At 52.0% G+C, this 19,328-nt stretch overlaps 5 protein-coding genes across 5 annotated transcripts; 2 read left to right on the top strand and 3 right to left on the bottom strand.

The window, feature by feature from the left end:
• Positions 1 to 1,248: 1,248 nt before the first annotated feature.
• On the bottom strand, positions 1,249 to 1,650 carry CABS01_15203 (uncharacterized protein; the record flags this gene model as incomplete). Its single annotated transcript, XM_060548539.1, has 1 exon — positions 1,249 to 1,650. The coding sequence occupies one exon, from the start codon at positions 1,648 to 1,650 to the stop codon at positions 1,249 to 1,251; it is 402 nt and encodes a 133-aa protein (XP_060392083.1).
• A 2,133-nt stretch (positions 1,651 to 3,783) lies between these two features.
• CABS01_15202 (modin) lies at positions 3,784 to 5,921 on the bottom strand (the record flags this gene model as incomplete). Its single annotated transcript, XM_060548538.1, has 2 exons — positions 3,784 to 4,733; positions 4,790 to 5,921. 2 exons carry the CDS (start codon positions 5,919 to 5,921, stop codon positions 3,784 to 3,786), a joined length of 2,082 nt encoding a protein of 693 aa, XP_060392082.1.
• A 1,943-nt stretch (positions 5,922 to 7,864) lies between these two features.
• Positions 7,865 to 9,881, top strand: CABS01_15201 (choline dehydrogenase; the record flags this gene model as incomplete). The annotated part of the gene is made up of 4 exons (XM_060548537.1): positions 7,865 to 7,949; positions 8,004 to 8,396; positions 8,449 to 8,497; positions 8,552 to 9,881. 4 exons carry the CDS (start codon positions 7,865 to 7,867, stop codon positions 9,879 to 9,881), a joined length of 1,857 nt encoding a protein of 618 aa, XP_060392081.1.
• A 173-nt stretch (positions 9,882 to 10,054) lies between these two features.
• CABS01_15200 (dienelactone hydrolase) lies at positions 10,055 to 11,117 on the bottom strand (the record flags this gene model as incomplete). Its single annotated transcript, XM_060548536.1, has 3 exons — positions 10,055 to 10,375; positions 10,449 to 10,836; positions 11,068 to 11,117. 3 exons carry the CDS (start codon positions 11,115 to 11,117, stop codon positions 10,055 to 10,057), a joined length of 759 nt encoding a protein of 252 aa, XP_060392080.1.
• A 1,720-nt stretch (positions 11,118 to 12,837) lies between these two features.
• CABS01_15199 (eukaryotic membrane protein family) lies at positions 12,838 to 16,073 on the top strand (the record flags this gene model as incomplete). Its single annotated transcript, XM_060548535.1, has 3 exons — positions 12,838 to 14,640; positions 14,687 to 15,340; positions 15,402 to 16,073. The coding sequence occupies 3 exons, from the start codon at positions 12,838 to 12,840 to the stop codon at positions 16,071 to 16,073; spliced, it is 3,129 nt and encodes a 1,042-aa protein (XP_060392079.1).
• Positions 16,074 to 19,328: the final 3,255 nt, after the last annotated feature.

The raw sequence follows: 19,328 nt of genomic DNA, 5'->3' as shown, positions 1-19,328 counted from the left end.
TTATGTGGATCAGGTCAGGCTTGGGTCCGGGCTTGTTTGCGTCTTTGTTATAATTCGAGGTAGATGATATCAAAGCACACTCTCCTCTCCTTTGAGACTTGAGCGTAGCGCTGGGTGGGCGACAGGTTATCGAGGCAATGAGAGCATAGAACAAGGGCCCAATGTCGGGAATCTCGACTGAACGAGAACAGACTCGATTGATTCATCAATACCTAGCAGGCACGAGCAGGCTAGGTAGGTGCCGTCCGGATCTCGAGTCTAGACTCTTAAGCATGGAAAGTGGATCAGGCAGGCGGGCAACGCTCAAGCGACAAGATGAAATGAGATGGCGGAATGGCAGCAAAGAAAAGAAATAAAAACAGAATCTTTTTTCGTTGCGGGTTTGTGGTCCGCTCGCCGCTCGCATCAAAGTGCCTATCCTTAGATATGTAGTAAGAGAGAGGTATCTTGAGGTGGACAGCTGGCAGAAAAGGTACTTTGCTTCGATCGCTCCTTGCTTCCAAGTTCCAGGCTTGCCAGGCTCCTCCTTTAGTGGCCTCCACTCACTCAGGACGACGAGCGTCACTGGGCCACTTGGCCGGTGTGTTGGTTCGGGAGCGGCTACAGCGAGCAACCCAGGGTTTCATACCTGCCTGACCTTGTCCAGCCAAAATCACCAGCCAACACTGAAAAAGGGGCATGTTCTTTCTTTGACATTGCTTTCCTGTCTCTGCTCTGCTTTGCTTGTTTCTTCGAAGTATGTTGGCCTCAAATGTTTGGATTGCCAACCCTGGATTACTTTCGTCCACCATCTAGTCTTACGGATACACAGCAGATGTCCACGCCAAAGGTACGGAGTACTCCGTACCTGTCCCATGGCAAAGTGGAGAAGCAACACGTGCGCTCCAGGTCTGGTCAAAGTGAGGAAAAGTGGGGTTCTGGAGCCTGTGCTCTCTTTCCAGATTCGCTCGATGGTCGACCTCAGCGACTGGCAAGCGTACATACTGCGGAGGTACCTAGCTGCCTTGAGACTTGCTGCCTTGGTCACCTGACTCTTAGCCTTTGGAGGGAGGTGTGCAGTCTGCAGTACCTTCTGTAACGACAGTACATAATTGACTGCAACCATTGATGGAGCCCTTCTAATTCGATCAAGCGGGGCCCCCCTTCCCCTGTTAGCTGTAGAGGTATTTGACCCGGTGTTTCAAGCGTACAAGGTACTCAGCACCGCAACAGATTGTTTGTCATCCATCTCACCTTACTTCACGCATCTTAGAATTGACGATATGTTCGGAGCGATGGAAGGCAGTCAGGTAAGGTAAGTAAGGTAGACAGATATTGCTCCTGCTTCTGGAACGATTGCCTCAGAAGCACAAAGCTAGGCAAGTTGTTATCCATAACTTCGCAAGCAGTTTCGTTGCTCTTGTTGGTCCTGAATCTTGGCTGTTGCTGCGCCCATGGCTTGTCTACCAATGTTGTTGCGCTTACATACCTATGCAGATGCCGTCTTTGTCTCTGTCTATTCTCGGACAGGTCTCTCACCTCAGGTTCCTTGTTTGTACGCCATCGGCAGAATGGCTGGAATTCCCTGTCTTGGTTCTCGACTCTTTTTGCCGCCTTTGAGACGAGGTCAGCCAGCAAGAGACCTCCGAGCATACAATGATCAATCTCCATTCCAACAAACACCAGACCAAGGCCCTCTGCCGCTGCCAGTCCTCGGTCGTCACTGTGAATTGTTCCCCTTGTCATGGCCGTTGCCGGCCGAACTCAGGACCATGTCAAACCCAATCCCTCGGTCCGCTGGCGGCTGGCCCTAGTTCCCCTTCCCTTCCCTGCACTGCACTCACCATGGCCCCCAGTCACATTCTCGCAGATGCCAGTCGTGCCAGTCACGGCGGCCACGGGTCCAGGTTCCCCAGTGACATTCACGCTGGGCTCGTCCAATTCTCGCGTCAACTTGGGCAGTGGCACGCTGCCACCACGTCGCAGGGTTGCACATTCGCCTACCGTACCCAAAGTTCTATGTAAACTGCTTCGCCTGCCCATCATCCGCTGATCTCACGCCAAGGGGGGCCATGAATAGGCTGGTCGCGTCTACCTAACTAGTACTCACGCACCCTCTGGTAATACAGACTCTGTAAACGCGTTATCCGTCGTCGCCCGTGAAGCAGTGTCTCGTCTCATACCGCCCTCCCACACCGCGATTCTGTTTCGAGAATGCAATTGGACCCCCAACCCCGAGAAGTGCTTCAAGCGCGCAGCACTCTCGCCAGAGTCACCACCCTATAGACGCATTTTTCTCTCTTAATCAAGGGACCAACGCCCAAGACATTCCGTTGCAAAGCCGCTGACACACGCCTCGAGAACGGGGAGAAGAAGGACGCCAGCAGCAAGCCACTTACGAACCGACAGAGCCATTGTCTGAGCCATGTCTGCCAACCATGGATGAAATAACCAGCAAACACCACACTCGTTCGCGAGGCTCGTTGGCTCGCACCCAGCCCTGAAAGCCGCCGCACAGATGCGTCTTCTGCGCTGCGAGGCATTGGACGACATCACACTAACCGGCGTCTAGAGAGACCAACAACCATGGTGAGCTGCGGCCTGCATCAAACTACTGGCCTCATCCGTCTGCTTCCGTCTTGAATATGCACCGATAAAGTCAAATGCCCTTCCCCGCGCGTCCCTCTCGCATTGAGTGAGTGCAGCACCTCACCTTAAGCGTGCGTGCGCCCAGGGAAGCCGAAGCATCGCATGTAACATTGCTTTCCAACGTTAAGGAATTGAATACGGAACACGTCGATGAAGTCGTTCTGGCGGACTACAGGTTCCACTACGTGACATCAAGAGCCCCTACAGTGTCAAGGCGCTGTGCTGTGCCATTAGCATTCGTGTCAATCTTGGGTCCCCGTACACATCACATACGCTCATCCCACCCATCTCTCGGCTAGTATTTTGAGCCAAAGGATAACAAATAGTCCTCGAAGCATTTCACGATTCGGCAGCATGGCCAGCTAGGTAGGTATCGTCTTCCCAGAGCCTCGGTGAACCATGCTCCTTTACGGATACAGGCTCCCAATCGTAGGCTTCTCCACTCTTGCCGAACCACGGTTCTTTTCCCCCTGTTTGCCGCCGTTCGCCCTCATCCGGCCTAGCGCTCTCGCGCGTCCCCGGTCCCATGAGTACCGGTACGCCCAGAGGACCTTGGAATGTGAGGACTGCAATCACTTTGCAGCTTGGGAACTTTCTGGGCCGCTGGGCGTTGATGGAGTACCGTGCTAGAGTTCTGGAATCGCAAAAAGGTCGGTTGGAGCCTCGGTGACAAGCCAGTGACGGGCTCCGCATCCCTCAGTCGGGCTCCATCCTCGTTCCCGGGCCTCGGGTTGCCTCTCCATGAATTCACTAGCCCATCGGCCGGCTGGCTCTGTCCAGGCCAACCCTCCAGACTCTTGTCCCAGACCTTGGTCAGGGGATCAATCGCATGACAAGTTGACGAAGCGCTGACAGGTATAAGCGTTGCTGCCGCCAGCCCTTCTCAGCCAGAGCGTACGGGCCTAGACTCCCGTCTTCTCACACAGGGGATTTCTGATTTTTAAGATAATCGTTTGATTGTCATTGTCATCATTCGTAAGCTACCCTGAAGACCGAAGTTGTTTCATGTCTAGCTCCAATTGGGGCTTTCGGGGGACATCAAACTACTCGCTCTCATGCTCATAATTCGTCCATATCCATCCATATCCTATTAATGCAATTTCTTTCTTCCAAAATGCTTGAAATGATCGTCATCCTCCTCGTCATATCTTTTGACTATGAGATATATACCGGCAAGCGGCTGCCCAAAAGTTCGCTCTTCGATACCTGGACATCTTTCTTGTGGAAATCGTGTAGCATGAGCCAACAAATCATCCGGAAAACGAGAGTGCACCAGATATCCTCGTGGGTGACGTGCTCCTCGCCCAACTCGTGCAGCAGTATTGGTTCATCATCGTCTATTGTCTCGACGGTCCGGGTACTGAAGTTGGTTTGGTTCCGTTTTTTGAGACCGCCAAAGCCCACAGTAGGCTGCTCGCGCCTATCTGACGATTCTCGAGACACTTCGATGACCTTTCTCCGCACCAAGCGGAAGTAAACCTCCATGAGTTTTTCTTGCTTTAGTTCTGGTGGTGCCGCATCGATATCCTCAAATCGAAGCTGACTTCTCACTCTGTTTTCCATTGTGGCGGCGGTACCTGTAGGTTTCGGTGCCGTCTTTTCCGGCTTCTCGTTGAACCCTCCTAGGACCTCTTGAATATGACTGCGTAACACATCTTGCACCATCTCACGTCGTGCGCTCTCAACTGCGCCTTCAGGGTTACCCTCAAAAACCGAGGGCTTTGCGGTCATCATCGAGTCGACCCGTGGAGGCGCTGTTGGCCGAGATACCTTCGCCCTTGCCGTCAAAATCTCATCGGTGTCGTCAAGAGCCTCGTGTAGAGCATCCATGAGGGGCAGGCTCAACCAGTTGCCAGAGGCGGCAGTGTGCGTCTTGATCAGCCCATTAATCTTTCGGATGTTCCTCCGAATGGCTCTGCCGACAAGGCTAGGAGTTGGCTGATCCGACTTGAGTTTATTCATTTGCATGGTGTACGCTTCCAGTAGTTTGGTTAAGGAGAAGTTTTTCGTATCCCATCGATAGTGAGTAGGATTGGGAAGTAAACGGAATGCGCTTTTCTCAATGTGGAGTGTACGTCCAAGCATGCCTACGATCTCGAAAGCAACTGCCAGGAAAATGTTAGCGCTGGGAAACAGAAAGAACTGTACGACCTCAGCTTACCAGGAAACAAATGGCCAACCCTGGCTGTCGATGTGGTGGAAAAGTAGTTGACGGTATTGGTATTACAGCCGATCAAAACCAGCGTTTCAGCGATTTCATGGTTACTGGCGAAGTTAAGGGTCGACAGGTCGCGGGGCTCATCGTTGGGAAACTTCAAACGTCGATTGTCCGACGTCGCCCGGTAAATAGTTGGGAGAAAGCCAAAGCAAAGCTCCTTGGTCTCGTCCACGGGTATGACACGGTTGTTCTCAAATCGACTGCGTCCATAAACCTGGAATGTGAACATGATACCAAGATCGCTGACCTTCTCCCCCGTGATGGTGTAGCCATTGCCTTCTGCACGGTATCTATCGTTGGTCCTATTGAATTCGACCCAGTAAACGCCGAGCATGGCCAGCATTTCGACCATATGGCACCACGTCGTTGTGGCGTATGGCTTCTTGACGTTGGTGGGCATCGTATCCCAGCTCCTACGCTTCTTCTGAATGGCGACCGTCAGAGTATACTTGTCACTGACTTCTTTAAGGACGCTGGCAACGTTTTCCTGGCTCTCGAGCTGGTCAGATCCCTTGGGTGGCTTTTGGTAGACTTTTTCGGTATATTGTCTTTCTTGCCATTCCCTAGATTCATGTTCCATTTTTTGCAGGGCAGAGAGGAGCGCCACCCACGAAGCTCGCTCATTGTCAGCCGTATGGACTGACTGTTTCGCAAGCTCCTTGTCGGAAACATCCTTCTGATCTTGAAGTTCGGACCGGCTGTCCAGCAAGCTCTTTTCCGAGCCGTCGATGAATATAATGGGCTCGTCTTTGACGGGGCCCTTCTTATTAGTCGGAGGGCATAGGAAAATGACGGGAGCTTCGAAAAGGACCTCGAATCGGAACTCGGTGAACTTGATTTTGCGCTGCTTGGATTCGGACCATTTTCCTATCACCTTGCTGCCACAACTCGAATAGCCAGCGGCGGAAGCGAAATATTGTTGTGCAACCTGCAGGAGGGATGCAAGCAAGGCGACGATGGAGATGACGAGAGCGACAATGGCAACAAACAATTCTTTGTCGTCGTCGTTGATATTGTCGTTAATCTGCTGAAGAGTCTGGTTGAACTGTGCTTCGCTCATGCCCTCCATGGCCATTGTCTCGGACCAATGGGTTCGTTATGGACTTCTGTTTGCCGTTGTTTACCGAGCCTTGCGAATTGGCTATTCGGAGCTGCACAGCTAATGGTGCTCGGGACTTGGTGCTCTCTCGGATGTGGGTGGTATCGAGGTGCTCAAGAGCGGTCTACGTCGGTCATGGGGGCAGATTTGATGAAATTGAAGGAAGCCATGGGTGGCGTGAGGCAACCCGAGTTTGGAGCAGACAAGCAGTCTAAGCTCAGGAGGAGAAACGCGGCAGAAGGGAGCCGTGACGTGTGTCGAGTCGAAGTCGAAAAAGAATCTCGACGAGACAGGACGAGGCTGCACTTTTGGCTAGCGCGCGATGGCGGCACAGCCGCGACCGGGAAACGGAAGAAGTGTGTAGGTGGGATGCCATGGGATGTGCGACCAGGCCAGTCCAGTGTCGAGAAGCGAATGCTCGCCCCAGTACTTGGTGCTCCGTAGCAGCTTCAGCTCGTCTCACCAGCCATCTCCAATCATGGAATCGTTGATTGCCTGCCTGCTTATACCGGCCCGGCCCCATTCCCAACCCAACCCCTCCCCTGTGTCAGCATTTACACCCATGTCTTTCCCAATAGCCCTATCAGTTGCTAGCTCGTGGCTGATACTGCGCTACTTTGCTGTGCAACAGGCAGCGGGATTCTGGGGACGAGGACAGTGGTGGCTCCGCTGTTGTTGATGGAGATGCAGATGTAAGGCAAGGCGATGCGATGTATGTTGACGTGGAAGATGGGCGACGTCGTTGTGGGAGGGGGAAATCATCGACTGATGAAGCTTAGGTGACTATCGTCCATTCTGGGGGCAGTGCAGTGCAGTGCAGTGCAGACGTTCAAAAAGAGCGCGAACAGCGTGGCTAAGCTCGCGTCTTGCGCCTTCCTCCCATCACTGGGGCTAGGAGCGGGCCGCCGTTCAAACTTCGAACCACAGGTCGGTGCAAATGGAAGGAAAGAGCACCTCGGCCTACACAGTAAGGTAGGAACCCCAGGATGAGAAACGGCAGGCACGAAAAAGACGAGTCGTGCCCTGTTTTCAGTGCTTATTTTCCCTCTTCCCCGCCAATGCCCAGTAAGGTACCTTAATCGAATAGACGAGTCATCTCAAAGTCAATGGGAGTTTCCATCTAATTCTCGCAACACCCTGTTAGGTATCCGAACTCATCCTTACCTCAGGTTACGGATACTTGAGTGTCTTATTGTTTAGTGACAAGACATACACAGAAAAGTACCTTAGGTAGTGGAGGCAGTGGGGCACCATTGAGTGCTTCCGATGTCAATCGACAAGCAGCCAAGTTTCACTGCTGTTGAACGTGGACCGTTCGACTCGCACGCATTCTTGGCCGTTCCTGCGGCCTGCCTATCGGTATTGGTCTTTCTCTGATGATAGTTGGTCGACATTGGTGTGCTACAGCATGCAAAGTCGGTTGGCATGAAAGTATTGCTGGCGGTGAGCTGATGCTGAGATGCCATAGATCCGGGGTACACTGGGGGCCGCAAATGAATGAAGACGGGTTCTCATAGAAATATCGCCCATGATGAAAAGGTCTCAGACTCTTGTCCTTGTTCTCTAGATATCCTCTTGTTATTCCTCCCAACATTAGTTCCCGGGACTGCCGTGTGAGTAGGTAACAGAAGCCAAGGTTTAAACAAGTGCCTGGGTTAGCCGGCGAAGGATCAGCCAGCGATTGGAGAGATCGCACTTTCTGGTGTTCCTGTAGATTGCGATTGATCCTTGGTGTAAGACTAGTCTATGGCTTTAAGACGAGTGATGGTCCTTCGAAAATATAAGAAAGAACCCCTCATCTGACAGCAGCCCCCAAGATACTACTCGGAGTAGATAGTTTGAATGAGGTCTCTTACTCGTCAGGACAGTCCAGTCCGTTTTCCAAATCGTCCCATAACGCTTCTTTCAGTCAGGTAACCATGGCCTGGCTATTTTCTCGTTCTTATCCGGAGCGCAAAGCGGTTGACGTCGACGGGAAAACCTTTGACTATGTTATCGTAGGCGGTAGGTGTCGTTGTTGGCGAGGAGGCCAAGTCCCCCCAAGTTGACATTATGCAGGCGGTACAGCAGCATGCGCCCTCGCCTCCCGACTGAGCGAAGACCCAAGCACCAGCGTCCTCATTGTCTGCAAAGGCAAGGTGAAAGACAATTGGCTTGATCGTATTCCTATCGTTGGGAATGCGAGCGACGGCAAGGGTCCTCAGATCGAGACATTCTGGTCTGAGCCCGACGAGCGATGGACGGGGTGCAAGACTCGGACATTCAATACTCAAGCACTCGGCGGCGCCACCAGAGTCAACGGGCTGATGCTCACGCGCGGCGCGCCGGGTAACTACAACCAATGGGCTGCGCTTGGTAATGATGAATGGAGCTGGGATAAGTGCGAGCCATACTTCAAGAAGATTGAGAACGCTGCTTGCCACCCCGATGCTCCCTACCGCGGTCATGAAGGTATTTGGTGTCATCCAATTCTTCCTCTCGAGATCGAGCTAACTTAAGATAGGGCCGCTCTACCTTCGACAGAATCCCTTGAACTTCCCGATAGACCAATAGTATGTTGTAGTGACCGTATTCCCCAAATCCTTGCTAACTTGTGCCTCGAACAGCATCCAAAAAGCTGCAGGCGACATGAACCTCCCTGTCCAGAATGACGGCAATAACCCAAATGCCCCGGCCATGGGCCTCTTCACGACCGACATCATGATAGACAAGTTTGGCTATCGTCATTCTTCATTGGCAGCTTACCTTCCAAAGTCGACGGTTGATGAGCGAAGGGAGAGACTCACACTCTGCACTGGTGTTGTAGCCACAAAGCTTCAGACGAACGACGATGGGACAGAAGTAACGCGTGTTCACATTTTGGATCATCTTGACAAGAGCCCTGCCAGGCAATGCTTCGTGAAGGCCGAGAGAGAGGTCATCGTTTGTTGTGGAACTCACTTCTCACCGCAGCTTCTGATGTTGAGGTATTATTTCTCTGAGACCCTCCAGCACGTTCGATCGTCGCTGACTCTTCGCAGCGGTATAGGACCAAAGAAACATCTTGAAAAACACAACATCCCACTCGTGCGAGATATGCCGGGAGTTGGTGCTGACCTTCAAGATCACATAACTTTCGGCATCGCCTTCCGCACCCGTCTCATCGATTCATATCTCCGGTTGTTCAGTCCACTTATTGGCATTTGGCACTTTGTCCTCTTTCTCTTCTTCAAGACTGGCTTATTGGCGACTTCTGGAACCAGATTGTGTGCTTGGTTTCACACAAGCACCGTTGACGAGACCACAATGACTGTGAGACACCACGGAAATGGCATCGATGAGAAACACGACAACACGGATGCGCTAAGGCCTGAGAACGTACCTGATATTGAGCTCCTGTTCACTAATGCTTCGTATGACTATGAGAAGGGCAAGGGGTACTGCGCATTCCAGACAACACTAGTGCAGCCATTCTCTAGGGGTAGAATCGAGCTCGCGTCTTCAGATCCTCTGGCGCATCCCAAAGTGTTCCATCACTACATCACAGATCCCCGCGACTGGGCGGCAGCGCGCAAGGCCGCCCGTTTCTCGATGAGCTTTGTAGAGCGCTTCCGTCAGACACAGTACCCCTTCAACGCTACCTGGCATCTCGCCCCCGGAGTCAAGGCCGGTACGGTCGAAGGTGGGTGGCGGGATGTGACGGATGAACAGATTGACGCTTACATCAGGGAGCGTTTGGTCAACATCTACCACGCAACTTCAACGTGCCGCATGGGTACCGTGGTCGATAAAGGTGTGGTCGGCCAGAATTTGAAGGTCCACGGGTTCCGAAACTTGCGCGTTGCTGATGCAAGCGTTTTCCCAAAGGTGACGAGTGCTCACACTGTAGCGCCAACTTATATGGTGGCAGAGCGATGTGCCGACTTTATCAAGCGAGACTGGGCCGAGAGGGCTTGATGCGGTCGTTGTTTAAGAGCTTAAGAGCATTCAGGAGACCGAGATATCAAGGTGTGGAACGACATCATATCGCGCAATAATCAATTGGTATTCTTAAACCCGCCCATCGTTCTGGTATCAGCTGCGGCGCCCATCATTCATAACTTGGCTTCTCCCTCACGGCTAATCGCTAGTCACAAAAGGTGCTCATCGAACCAAGCGACAGCTTGGTAAAAGGCTTGCTCCTTTGCATACTTTTGAACCTTCTTGCTCACGTCGCAGCGGACAGCAAAGCCGTGCTCGACGCCAGAGTACAAGTTGATCTGGTATGCCAGGCCGGTCTTTTGCAGAATCTCCTCGGACTTGTGACGCTTTTCGGCGGGGAAGATGCTGTCCGTTTCGGCGGCGGCGATGGAGAAGGGGCCGGTGATGGCGGCGAGCTCATCCTCGTCGACGAAGCTAGGGTGTGCCACGAAGCCGACCTTGATGCCGTCCTTGTAGTGGCGGACAACGTACTGTCAAGTGATCATGTCAGAAACCGGCGGTCGTAGCAGCTACAGAACAGGGAGGGTAGGGGAGAAAACATACCTTGGCGCCAAAGCAGTAGCCGAGACCACCGATGTTGGTGAGACCGAGCTCGGTCTGCATGTACTTGAGGGAATCGACAATGATGGGGTCGATGGCCTCCTTGTTATGGGGGTTCTTGCCATCGCTGCCCTCGGCGATCCACTTCATAACGTCGAAGCCAGCAGGCATGGGGACAGAAAGCTGGTCCTTGTTGAAGAGGTCAACGATCAAGGTGGTGTAGCCATTAGCAGCGAACTGATCGGCAAGCAGCTGGGAGTTGTTCCAGATGCCAAAGACGTCGGCAACGTAGAGAAGACCGGTGTTCTTGTGTGCCTTGTCGGCAGGAGCCTCGGCGAGGTAGCCCTCATACTTGCCGGCGACGGTGATCTTCTTGCCCTGAGGAGTGCCTCTATGTTGGTCGGAAAGCGATTAGCGAGAAGTCTTATTGTGCGATTAATTGGGAGATTGGCGTATCACATCAGCCGACAGACATGCCATAAGGCTGCTGTTTGGGACTTTGGAACGGGTTTCTCGGTGACAGGTGCAGGCAGGATTCACTCAATCAAGCTTTGGAAGAGTGGGGGGCGGGGTAGCTCTTTACGCAGTGTGTGTCGCTCAATGGGATCTTGGGGTATCTTACTCGTGCTTGACACCGACGGTGCAGCATTGTCCGGGAGGGTTGGATGCCATGTTGACTGTTGATTTTCTTGAGTTTATAAGTGTGTAAGTACTTGATGTTTGTAAGAAGACGATATCACAGAGGACGGGAGGAACGGATAGCAGGGTCGGACGAAGAAGAGGGCCCCATCGACCTTAAAGAGTCTGAAGCTCAAGCAGGACGTGGGAGGGGCGTCATTGACCTTGGAGGGGCCCACGGATGTTCAGCGCCGGGGGGGGGTTTGGACAAGTTGGGCCCGTTGACGTGAGGAATTACCAAGCACCCAAGCACCCAAGCAACTGGATCTCCAAAACGGAGACTACTCGTACCTCCTTTCTTACTTTGGGTGGACCGAGATCCGTTCCGATCCATCAAGAGGAAGATTCAACTGGTAACTCGGACGCTGTGCCCCCCCCCCCCCCCCCTCTCGATGAGACAAAATGCCACCCTGATGAAAACACAAACTCTTTCGGGCACCGGTGCCGGTCTCTCTCAGCCCCCACTTCGCCGAGCTGCGGTGTCTCGGTTTTTAGCTGGACATAAGCCGAATGCCCTCTCGTCGTGCTCCTAGTCTTGCTAGTCCATGGAGTTTTGGAATCTAAGGAGTCGAGCGGTGCGGTTCCGAAACGGCAATCTGAGCGGCGGCAGTAGCGGAATTAAGGTGGTGGAACGACCTGGTACCTTGATTCTGGTCTTGATCTTCTTCTCATACTTTTCACAGAATTGTACTATCATGGACACAGAACAGTGCCGGTAAATGGTCCTGACGCCGCAAAGTGATTTGGGCCCGACGGGTGCGGGTGGTGTATGCCATGGTCGGGAAATCGCCCTTGTCTTTCTTAGGGTGATTTGCCGATTCGGTGTGCGGCCCGACACCTGATGTCTTCAACGGCCGCCGGGGTTAAACCCGAACATCGCAATTTACGTTACCTCAGTCTCTTCCCTCGGCACATTGAGAAATCTAGCAACTGGTTTTCGCACCAAATATCCCTTTGATGGCCAGAAGTCCCAGCCAGATCCATCATATTCTTGTCGTGAAAGGCGTCTCTTCTGGTGACGACCCGAGATGAAGGTCGTTTGCATGTTTTACTGCACATATACAATATCGACAATCTTGTAGGCGCTGGAGAACCTCGGATCCATGAAGAATCATCTCGGCAGAATTTTGGGACTCTGAATGTATAGTTGATTAACTTGATAGAGTAGCCGAGTGGTGAATAACCTCAGAGAATGATACTGATACTTCCTTCGGTGAACACACCTTGCGACAGATGGTTTAGTCACACCTTCGATCCCAAAAACTCACCGTAAATCGAAAGCGAGCGCACGTCCCATCCCAGTACGTCACTGCCATGATGCCTCCCCTCCGTCTCCGTCCCGAGTCCACTGGACCATGGCGTTTAGAGACCCAGTTTAGCGTCTCCACAGCGGTCTCATTGTCTTCTACCGCGCTGTGCCGCCAGGTTTCCCTGTCCGGCCACCAATCCAGCCGTTCCTGGAGATCGCCCGCTCGGCAACATTTCCCCCCCACGCGACCTGAAGAACTGCAGACTGCAGAGCTAATTGCTTGAACCACTCGCTGCGCCAGATGCTATCGCAAAACGTGCCTAGAAAACCCTGGCGCATTACGTTTCCTTCCAATCTGCAATTCATAGAGTCCTTTGCGTTCCACGGTACCAATCACAGTCTCCATATCCGTGTGCGAATGGCGGCGATACTTCCCATCCAAAAAAGACAGTGAAGGGTTTGGGAATGGCGGCGAGCGAACACCACAATGATCGAGGGGCCGACGACGACAACCATAACAACCATGACGAGACTTCTGTACGCCCCGATGTCTTGCCCATAGACCCGGTCGAGGCGTTCCCGCCCATGCCTACTTTCGCTCCCGAAAATGCGGCATACGACGAGGGCATTCCGAAGGCCGAGAACGATATCAAAGTGTCGCACATACCTCTCCCTCCCTTACCAAACGTGTCTGCGAGCGCACCCCCTACCTCGACCCTCCCTACCATTCCCGGTGGCCACTCCGATGAGGAACAGTCTTCCGATGCCTCATCCACGCATAGTAAGCCCGAGAAGCAAGAATCGTCCAACTCTTCGTCCACGTCCGAGCCTGCGACTGCTACCGAGAAGAAGGAGGCTGAGAATAAGGACGACGTGGCACCAAAGTCAAGGGCCAGGGCCGGATCGAGTTCCGCATCCATGAAGAAGAATCAAAGCCACGATAATGTTAGGAGATTATCTGTCGCAGGGATACAACAACTCACCGCCCCCGAAGCTCTCCCTGTCGCAGTAGTTCCCGACCAAACCCCTGACGGTCAAGAACAGCTGGTTCGCTCTCCTCTCGCAGATCAGCTCGAGGCAATTCGACAGTCGATACTCAGTCAGCCCGACTCTCTGCGACGAAACGGCCCCGTGACGGACGGCGGAAATAGGTCGCGATATCAAGACGAGCCAAGACGACCTGTCTCAGGCAGAACGCTCTCGACGCCTCCCACGAATCGACGACAATCACAGTCACAAACCACGTCGCCCCGCCGAAATTCCTTCTACTCTGTTGCCAGGCCACCGCCTCTCAACCTTGATGCCACCAGCCACTTCAACGCAATCAACCCTCTGCCGACAAGTCTGAACAAACAACCACCACCGCAGCTCCAGGTTCCGCCGCCAACAAAGTCACAGCGAAATGACCCTTTTCCGCCATCGCCCCTCCCTCCTTCGATACCCCTCCCGCCTATGTCTATACCCACGCACCTTCAGTTGGAACTAGCAGCCCAACGACCGAGCCCTCTGTACATACACCACTCGCACACCAACGACATACCCTATGAGTCCTACGTCGTCAAATGGGAAAGACTCAAAAATGTTCTACTACTGCCGACATTTCTGGAGAGAACGCTCTATTTCGGAGCTCTGGCATGTCTCGATGCCTGGCTCTATAACTTTACGATCCTGCCCATGAGATTTGCCATTGCCCTCGGGGTATTGTTCAGATGGTGGGGCTATATGGCTATCAAGGAGGCACGCTTCATGGTTGGTTTCGTTTGGTACGGGCTGGGCAGAGTATGGGCCAGAGCACGGAGACCTAGGGCAAGAAGTGCGCTGTCCGCTCAAAAAGGAGACAACGACCACCTTGTCAGCCGCGACAGAAGCCAGAGTCGGCCGCCGGGGCGCAGATCATCTACCCCAGCAACGGATATGAGGTTCCCTGACAACATCCCAGCTGTCCATGTCGACTCAGATGTCAAAGCGAACGGCAATGGAGTCATTGAGCATGAGGTCAGATTGAATGGGAACGGGCATATCACTCATAAGATGAATGGACCTTCGAGCCATCACCCTCCACACCCTTCTGCCTCTAGAGTGCATCGACATCGTAGGACGAAATCGATACCCTCTAATCTGTCTTCCTTTCACAAGGCGGATCTCTTACAAGGCGCCGTAATTCTTTTCAGCTCGCTATTCCTCATGAAGCTGGACGCTAGCCGAATGTATCACTTCATTCGAGCACAGGATGGCATCAAGCTCTATGTCATCTACAACGTCCTCGAGGTAAGTTCCTTCTTAGCATTGGAGAAATTGTCGCTAATCTAGCCAGGTCGGGGATCGCCTCCTTTCAGCGCTTGGCCAGGACATATTTGAGTGTCTTTTCAGCTCCGAAACATTGTCTAGAAATAGCTCCGGTCGGTCCAAGGTGCTTCTTCCGCTGGGCATGTTCGGACTTGCACTGATTTACAATGTCATCCATTCTGTGGCGCTCTACTACCAAGTCATCACGCTGAATGTGGCTGTCAACTCCTATTCAAATGCTCTGTTGACTCTCATGATCTCCAACCAATTCGTTGAGATCAAGAGCACGGTGTTCAAGAGATTCGAAAAAGACAACCTGTTCCAGCTGACTTGTGCGGACATTGTGGAGCGCTTCCAACTCTGGATCATGCTGTTCATTATCGGCATGCGCAATATTGTGGAGGTTGGTGGGCTCTCCGTACCTGGGGCAGGGTCCGAAAACAGCGACCTGGGAGGTTCTGGCGCTATGCCTCTTCACAGCCCTTCGATCCTGCCGTTCAGCTTCACGATTCTTCCGTCTTGGGTTTGGTCTGGCGAGGTGCTGTCCCCCTTTCTCATTGTCATTGGCAGCGAGATGCTGGTCGACACGATCAAACACGCCTACGTAAACAAGTTCAATAACATCAAGCCGACATTCTACAGCCGCATCCTCGACATCTTGTGCAAGGACTACTACACTAATGTAAGCAACTCCGGAAGAGGTCCTTTCCCATTATGTTGCTGGAGACTAATTTTTCTTGTAGGCATTTGTCTCTCCTTCGCTGACGAGACGACTTGGTCTGGCTGTCATCCCGCTGTCGTGCCTGTTCATTCGAGCCTCTGTCCAAACGTATCACATGTTTCTTTCGACACGTATAGCTACGCCCATCGCAGAGTCAACTCAGACATCCCTATCCGTCGAGTCTGCGACACCCTCGTCGCCAGCAATGGTGGCAGCGCTGGACCGTCTCGACACGTTACTTAGGGATGCCTTAGGCCGGGCCGTTTACGGCTATCCTTACGGAGAGCCAAGTGTCCAGAGCAGAGCATGGTGGACGTGGACTAGTGACGATGTAATTGCGGCAGTTACCATGATTGTCGTCTTCTTCATCGCCTTCTTGGTCCTTCTTATCGTCAAGCTGCTACTGGGCATGGTTCTGCTGCGATACTCCCGAAACAGGTACGCCAGGATGAAGCATAAGGAGCACATGGTGGCAACTGGTCAGGAGGAGCGCGAGGTCTATGATGCTACCGGGAAGAGAGTTGGAGGTTACGGTCAGATCGAGGTCACGGAAGACCGACGAAGATGGATTCACGCTGATGACAAGGAGGGCCTGAAGGGGGGCAAGGGAAGGGTTCAGAAACCGGAAAGGCCACAACAAGGCGACTATAACGGAGTTCAACGGTACGAAATGGTCGCAAAGAGGATTTGGTGATGGAGTTTTCTGGCGTCTAGCATCTATCGTGTAGCGTTTCATAGGGGAGCCCAGGGCACCTCAGAAGACGCTCCGCTTCCTTTGCTTTTCTGATACTGGGAATTGATACGTCTTTCAAATATGAGGCTGCCGCGTGTCTCTTCCATTCGCCAAGGCAGTGTCGTGAACCGTGGCTATTGGCTCTACCTATTATAACAACAACCCAAGGGGATTCCCAGTTTGACACCCTACGTGCTCAGATGGAACCGCTTCGAGCTTACACAAAGCTCATCCCCAAGCTCCAGGTTATTAATGTTCCCATGTATACCATGACTCTTGGCGAGTACTAAAAAATGTGCTGAAGAATTTTTGAGACCTTTATGTTCACCTGAGTCAAGTATTAGTATGCCAAATGAGACATCGAATGCTCGCCAAAGAATACGGACCCAGACGAGGCATGAAGAACCAATTGCCGCGGAAAGTTCGTCTTGTTTATCAAAGGCTACTTTTCTTTGGAAAATAGAGGTTGATAATGAGGATAGTGGGGAGAGTGATGAGTATTTATTTGACGAGTTGTAGCTGTCTGATGACTTACCTTAGTGAACGACGAGGAATCCGAGTAAAACCATGTTCTACGGATGGCATGAGATGCAAAGTTCTCTATGTTTTTTGATCTTTTCCTTCTACTTTGAGAATCTCCTTTCAAAGTTGGGGATACAAGTATACGAGGTATTCTGGGTGCATTGCGAATTCATCCAGCATGTGACACGCACACCCTTTTCCAAAGCTGAAAGAGACTTCTCAAAAGCAAACATATCCACCATTTCCATACATGTTTCGGCATGACTTTGACTGAGAGACACTCGGCGTGCTGACTGACATGTGTATTATCATTATTATTATTATCATTTTAGTGATGATGATGGAGAAGGGCATGAATATCCTATGTACTATTTTGGCATGAGGATTACATGCCGCCCTATAGCACTTATGACGGACGCTGCGATTAGACTTGAAAACCTCGCATTCGAAAGCGAACATCAGTTATGGGCTCGAAACTCGACTTCCTTTTTCGCTAGCGCAGAATCTCCGTAGCTTGGAGATGGGTCCAAGATCGATTACACATATTGCCATGGGAATAAACTCGAATACTGTATGGCTAGGCACAGTTGTGCACAATTCTATACTAAATCAACAAGGCTGAGTATCTGAGCGAGTTATGAGGCCCTACATTTCTAGCCAAAGCCACTAGTATGGAACTGAAGATAAGGGGTACAGGCTGCAGCGGGCTGCAAGGCTTGACGACGTGACAGAAGTCTCCCTCCGCCGCAGATACATACGGCCGTTGGGAACGCGTGGGTCGAAGGGTGAGGTGTGAACCCGTGCTTTCGGCCCCGGTAATGTCCCTTAGCTTTGGCTAGATACCTACCTGCACAACTAAGTAGCCCCTATCTGAGACTGATTTCGGCCCCAAAGACGACAGCAGTCGAACACAACAAAGTTTGTCTAGGCTCTAGAGTGTTCCGAAATAGTATGACCGGTCTTCTGTTTGGGTTTTCGGCAGAGCCGACTTGCGTACTGCCTCCAGAAGATGGTGTGTAGGTGGAAATTTTTGTCACAGGCTTGAGGAGATTACGCAGGCAGAACACTGCCACTATGTCCGAGGTGACTTCGATCCGTGGACCGTACACGTGCAGAAGTGATCGAATTAGCTATCACCTTGTACGTCTGACTCGTCCTGCGGCACTTCATTCTCGGTCATCCTACATATCTGCAGCGGATGAAGAATCAGAAAAAGAAAGCAGAACGGAGGGCATAATTCCGGCGATGTCATTATCTGCACTGGGCAGCCAGACGACATACCCCCTACGGGCCACAGCTCTCAACCCCTGACGCAAAAGTAAGTTGTTGAAGATCTGGTGCCCCACACCAAGTCAGACGGTGCAACTGATCGTTTAGAGACGTAAGAGATACTGAAATCAGTGTCCGTTGATACGGACCTGATGGAAAACTCGTGTTGCAGTCGTGCAGACGATGTGTAGTGTCTCAGCGCCTGGTAAGATAAGAGATGTAGGTGTAAGTCAGACTTGAGGTGCTTCTGCATTGCCAAAATCAAGCGGAATTCCTATGACTGACCCTAAAATGTCTACTCAGGCTGTCTTTCGGGCCCGTAGAGGTCGCAAATACCTAGGCTTCTGGGCTACCTCAGTTTGTCCATTCCACTTTCTCCCGTAGGTCCATGGCGTGTCAAATATTCGGAAAGTGTATTCGCACGTAGTTACAAAAGGTTGAGATGCAGCTAATTCGCTATATGGTGCTTTATAAAGTATTGGGATAGCCGGACCAAGGAGACTGAAGGTCGCCCTGGGAATGATCATGCACTGTGGCGCGCAAAGTTTGGAGTGAGTTGCTGGCGGCGATCTCCTGTAGGGTGTCGACCAATCCTTCCGCGCTCAGTGCTCAACCGCTATAGTAAATAAGACGACTTCATGTTCCTTGGAGGAATTTGGGTCTCCAAATGCTCATAATCACCCGTCAATGGCATCCGCAACTTGAAAACGAGTATGTGAGGTGGATGTTCGGCATCATGTTGGTTAGCGGTGATACTGACGCATTTCCAACTCTTTCGTAAAAGGAAAATTGACTTGACGTCCGCTTACCTCCAATTCCCGTCATTAAATGACTGCTCGGGCAAGATCTGGAATGTTGAAGGTACCTAGGTAGGTAGAAATAGCCTCGAGAGTCATTGAACACGGAATCTTCCTTGTCGCGATGAGTACCTTCCACAACATCAGGGGCAGGTTTTCCTTGGGAAGGTGCCATCTTTCAGAAGCGGCCGTGACGCTTGATTCTCAGGAAGGATTTACGAGAAGGTTCAGGGGCATCCTTCTGGGACTGAGTTAGTGCTCCAGGTTTTCGTGGCACGTCAGCAACACCGCGCCACACACCAGTCCTCCTTGAAGTATGCACCTGCTCGTCAAGCAGAAACATCAGGCTGGGTTCATGTCAGTTTTGGGAGCTACCTAGGTACCTAGCATCATGATGTACCTCTGTAATTCCTTCCTTCCATCTTTTACACCTCCATGGATGGCATTTGGCAGGTTCGAGTCTTGAGTGCTAACATGATGTCCCAATCTCCGAACTACATGGCATCAATCATCTCATCACAGCTCTGTCCTTATTCCCTTCCGGTAGCAGCCAAACCCCAGACATCGTTCTCCAAATCTTCTCTTTTCCGCGCCGGCCGCCACTGAGATAATTCATCTTGAGAGCAAT

Source organism: Colletotrichum abscissum (genome assembly GCF_030869225.1).
Source record: "Colletotrichum abscissum strain IMI 504890 chromosome Unknown Scaffold_63.1, whole genome shotgun sequence".
NCBI lineage: Eukaryota > Fungi > Ascomycota > Sordariomycetes > Glomerellales > Glomerellaceae > Colletotrichum > Colletotrichum abscissum.
The sequence above is the reverse complement of the archived record's forward strand: the minus strand, read 5'-3'. Positions and strand labels throughout refer to the sequence as shown.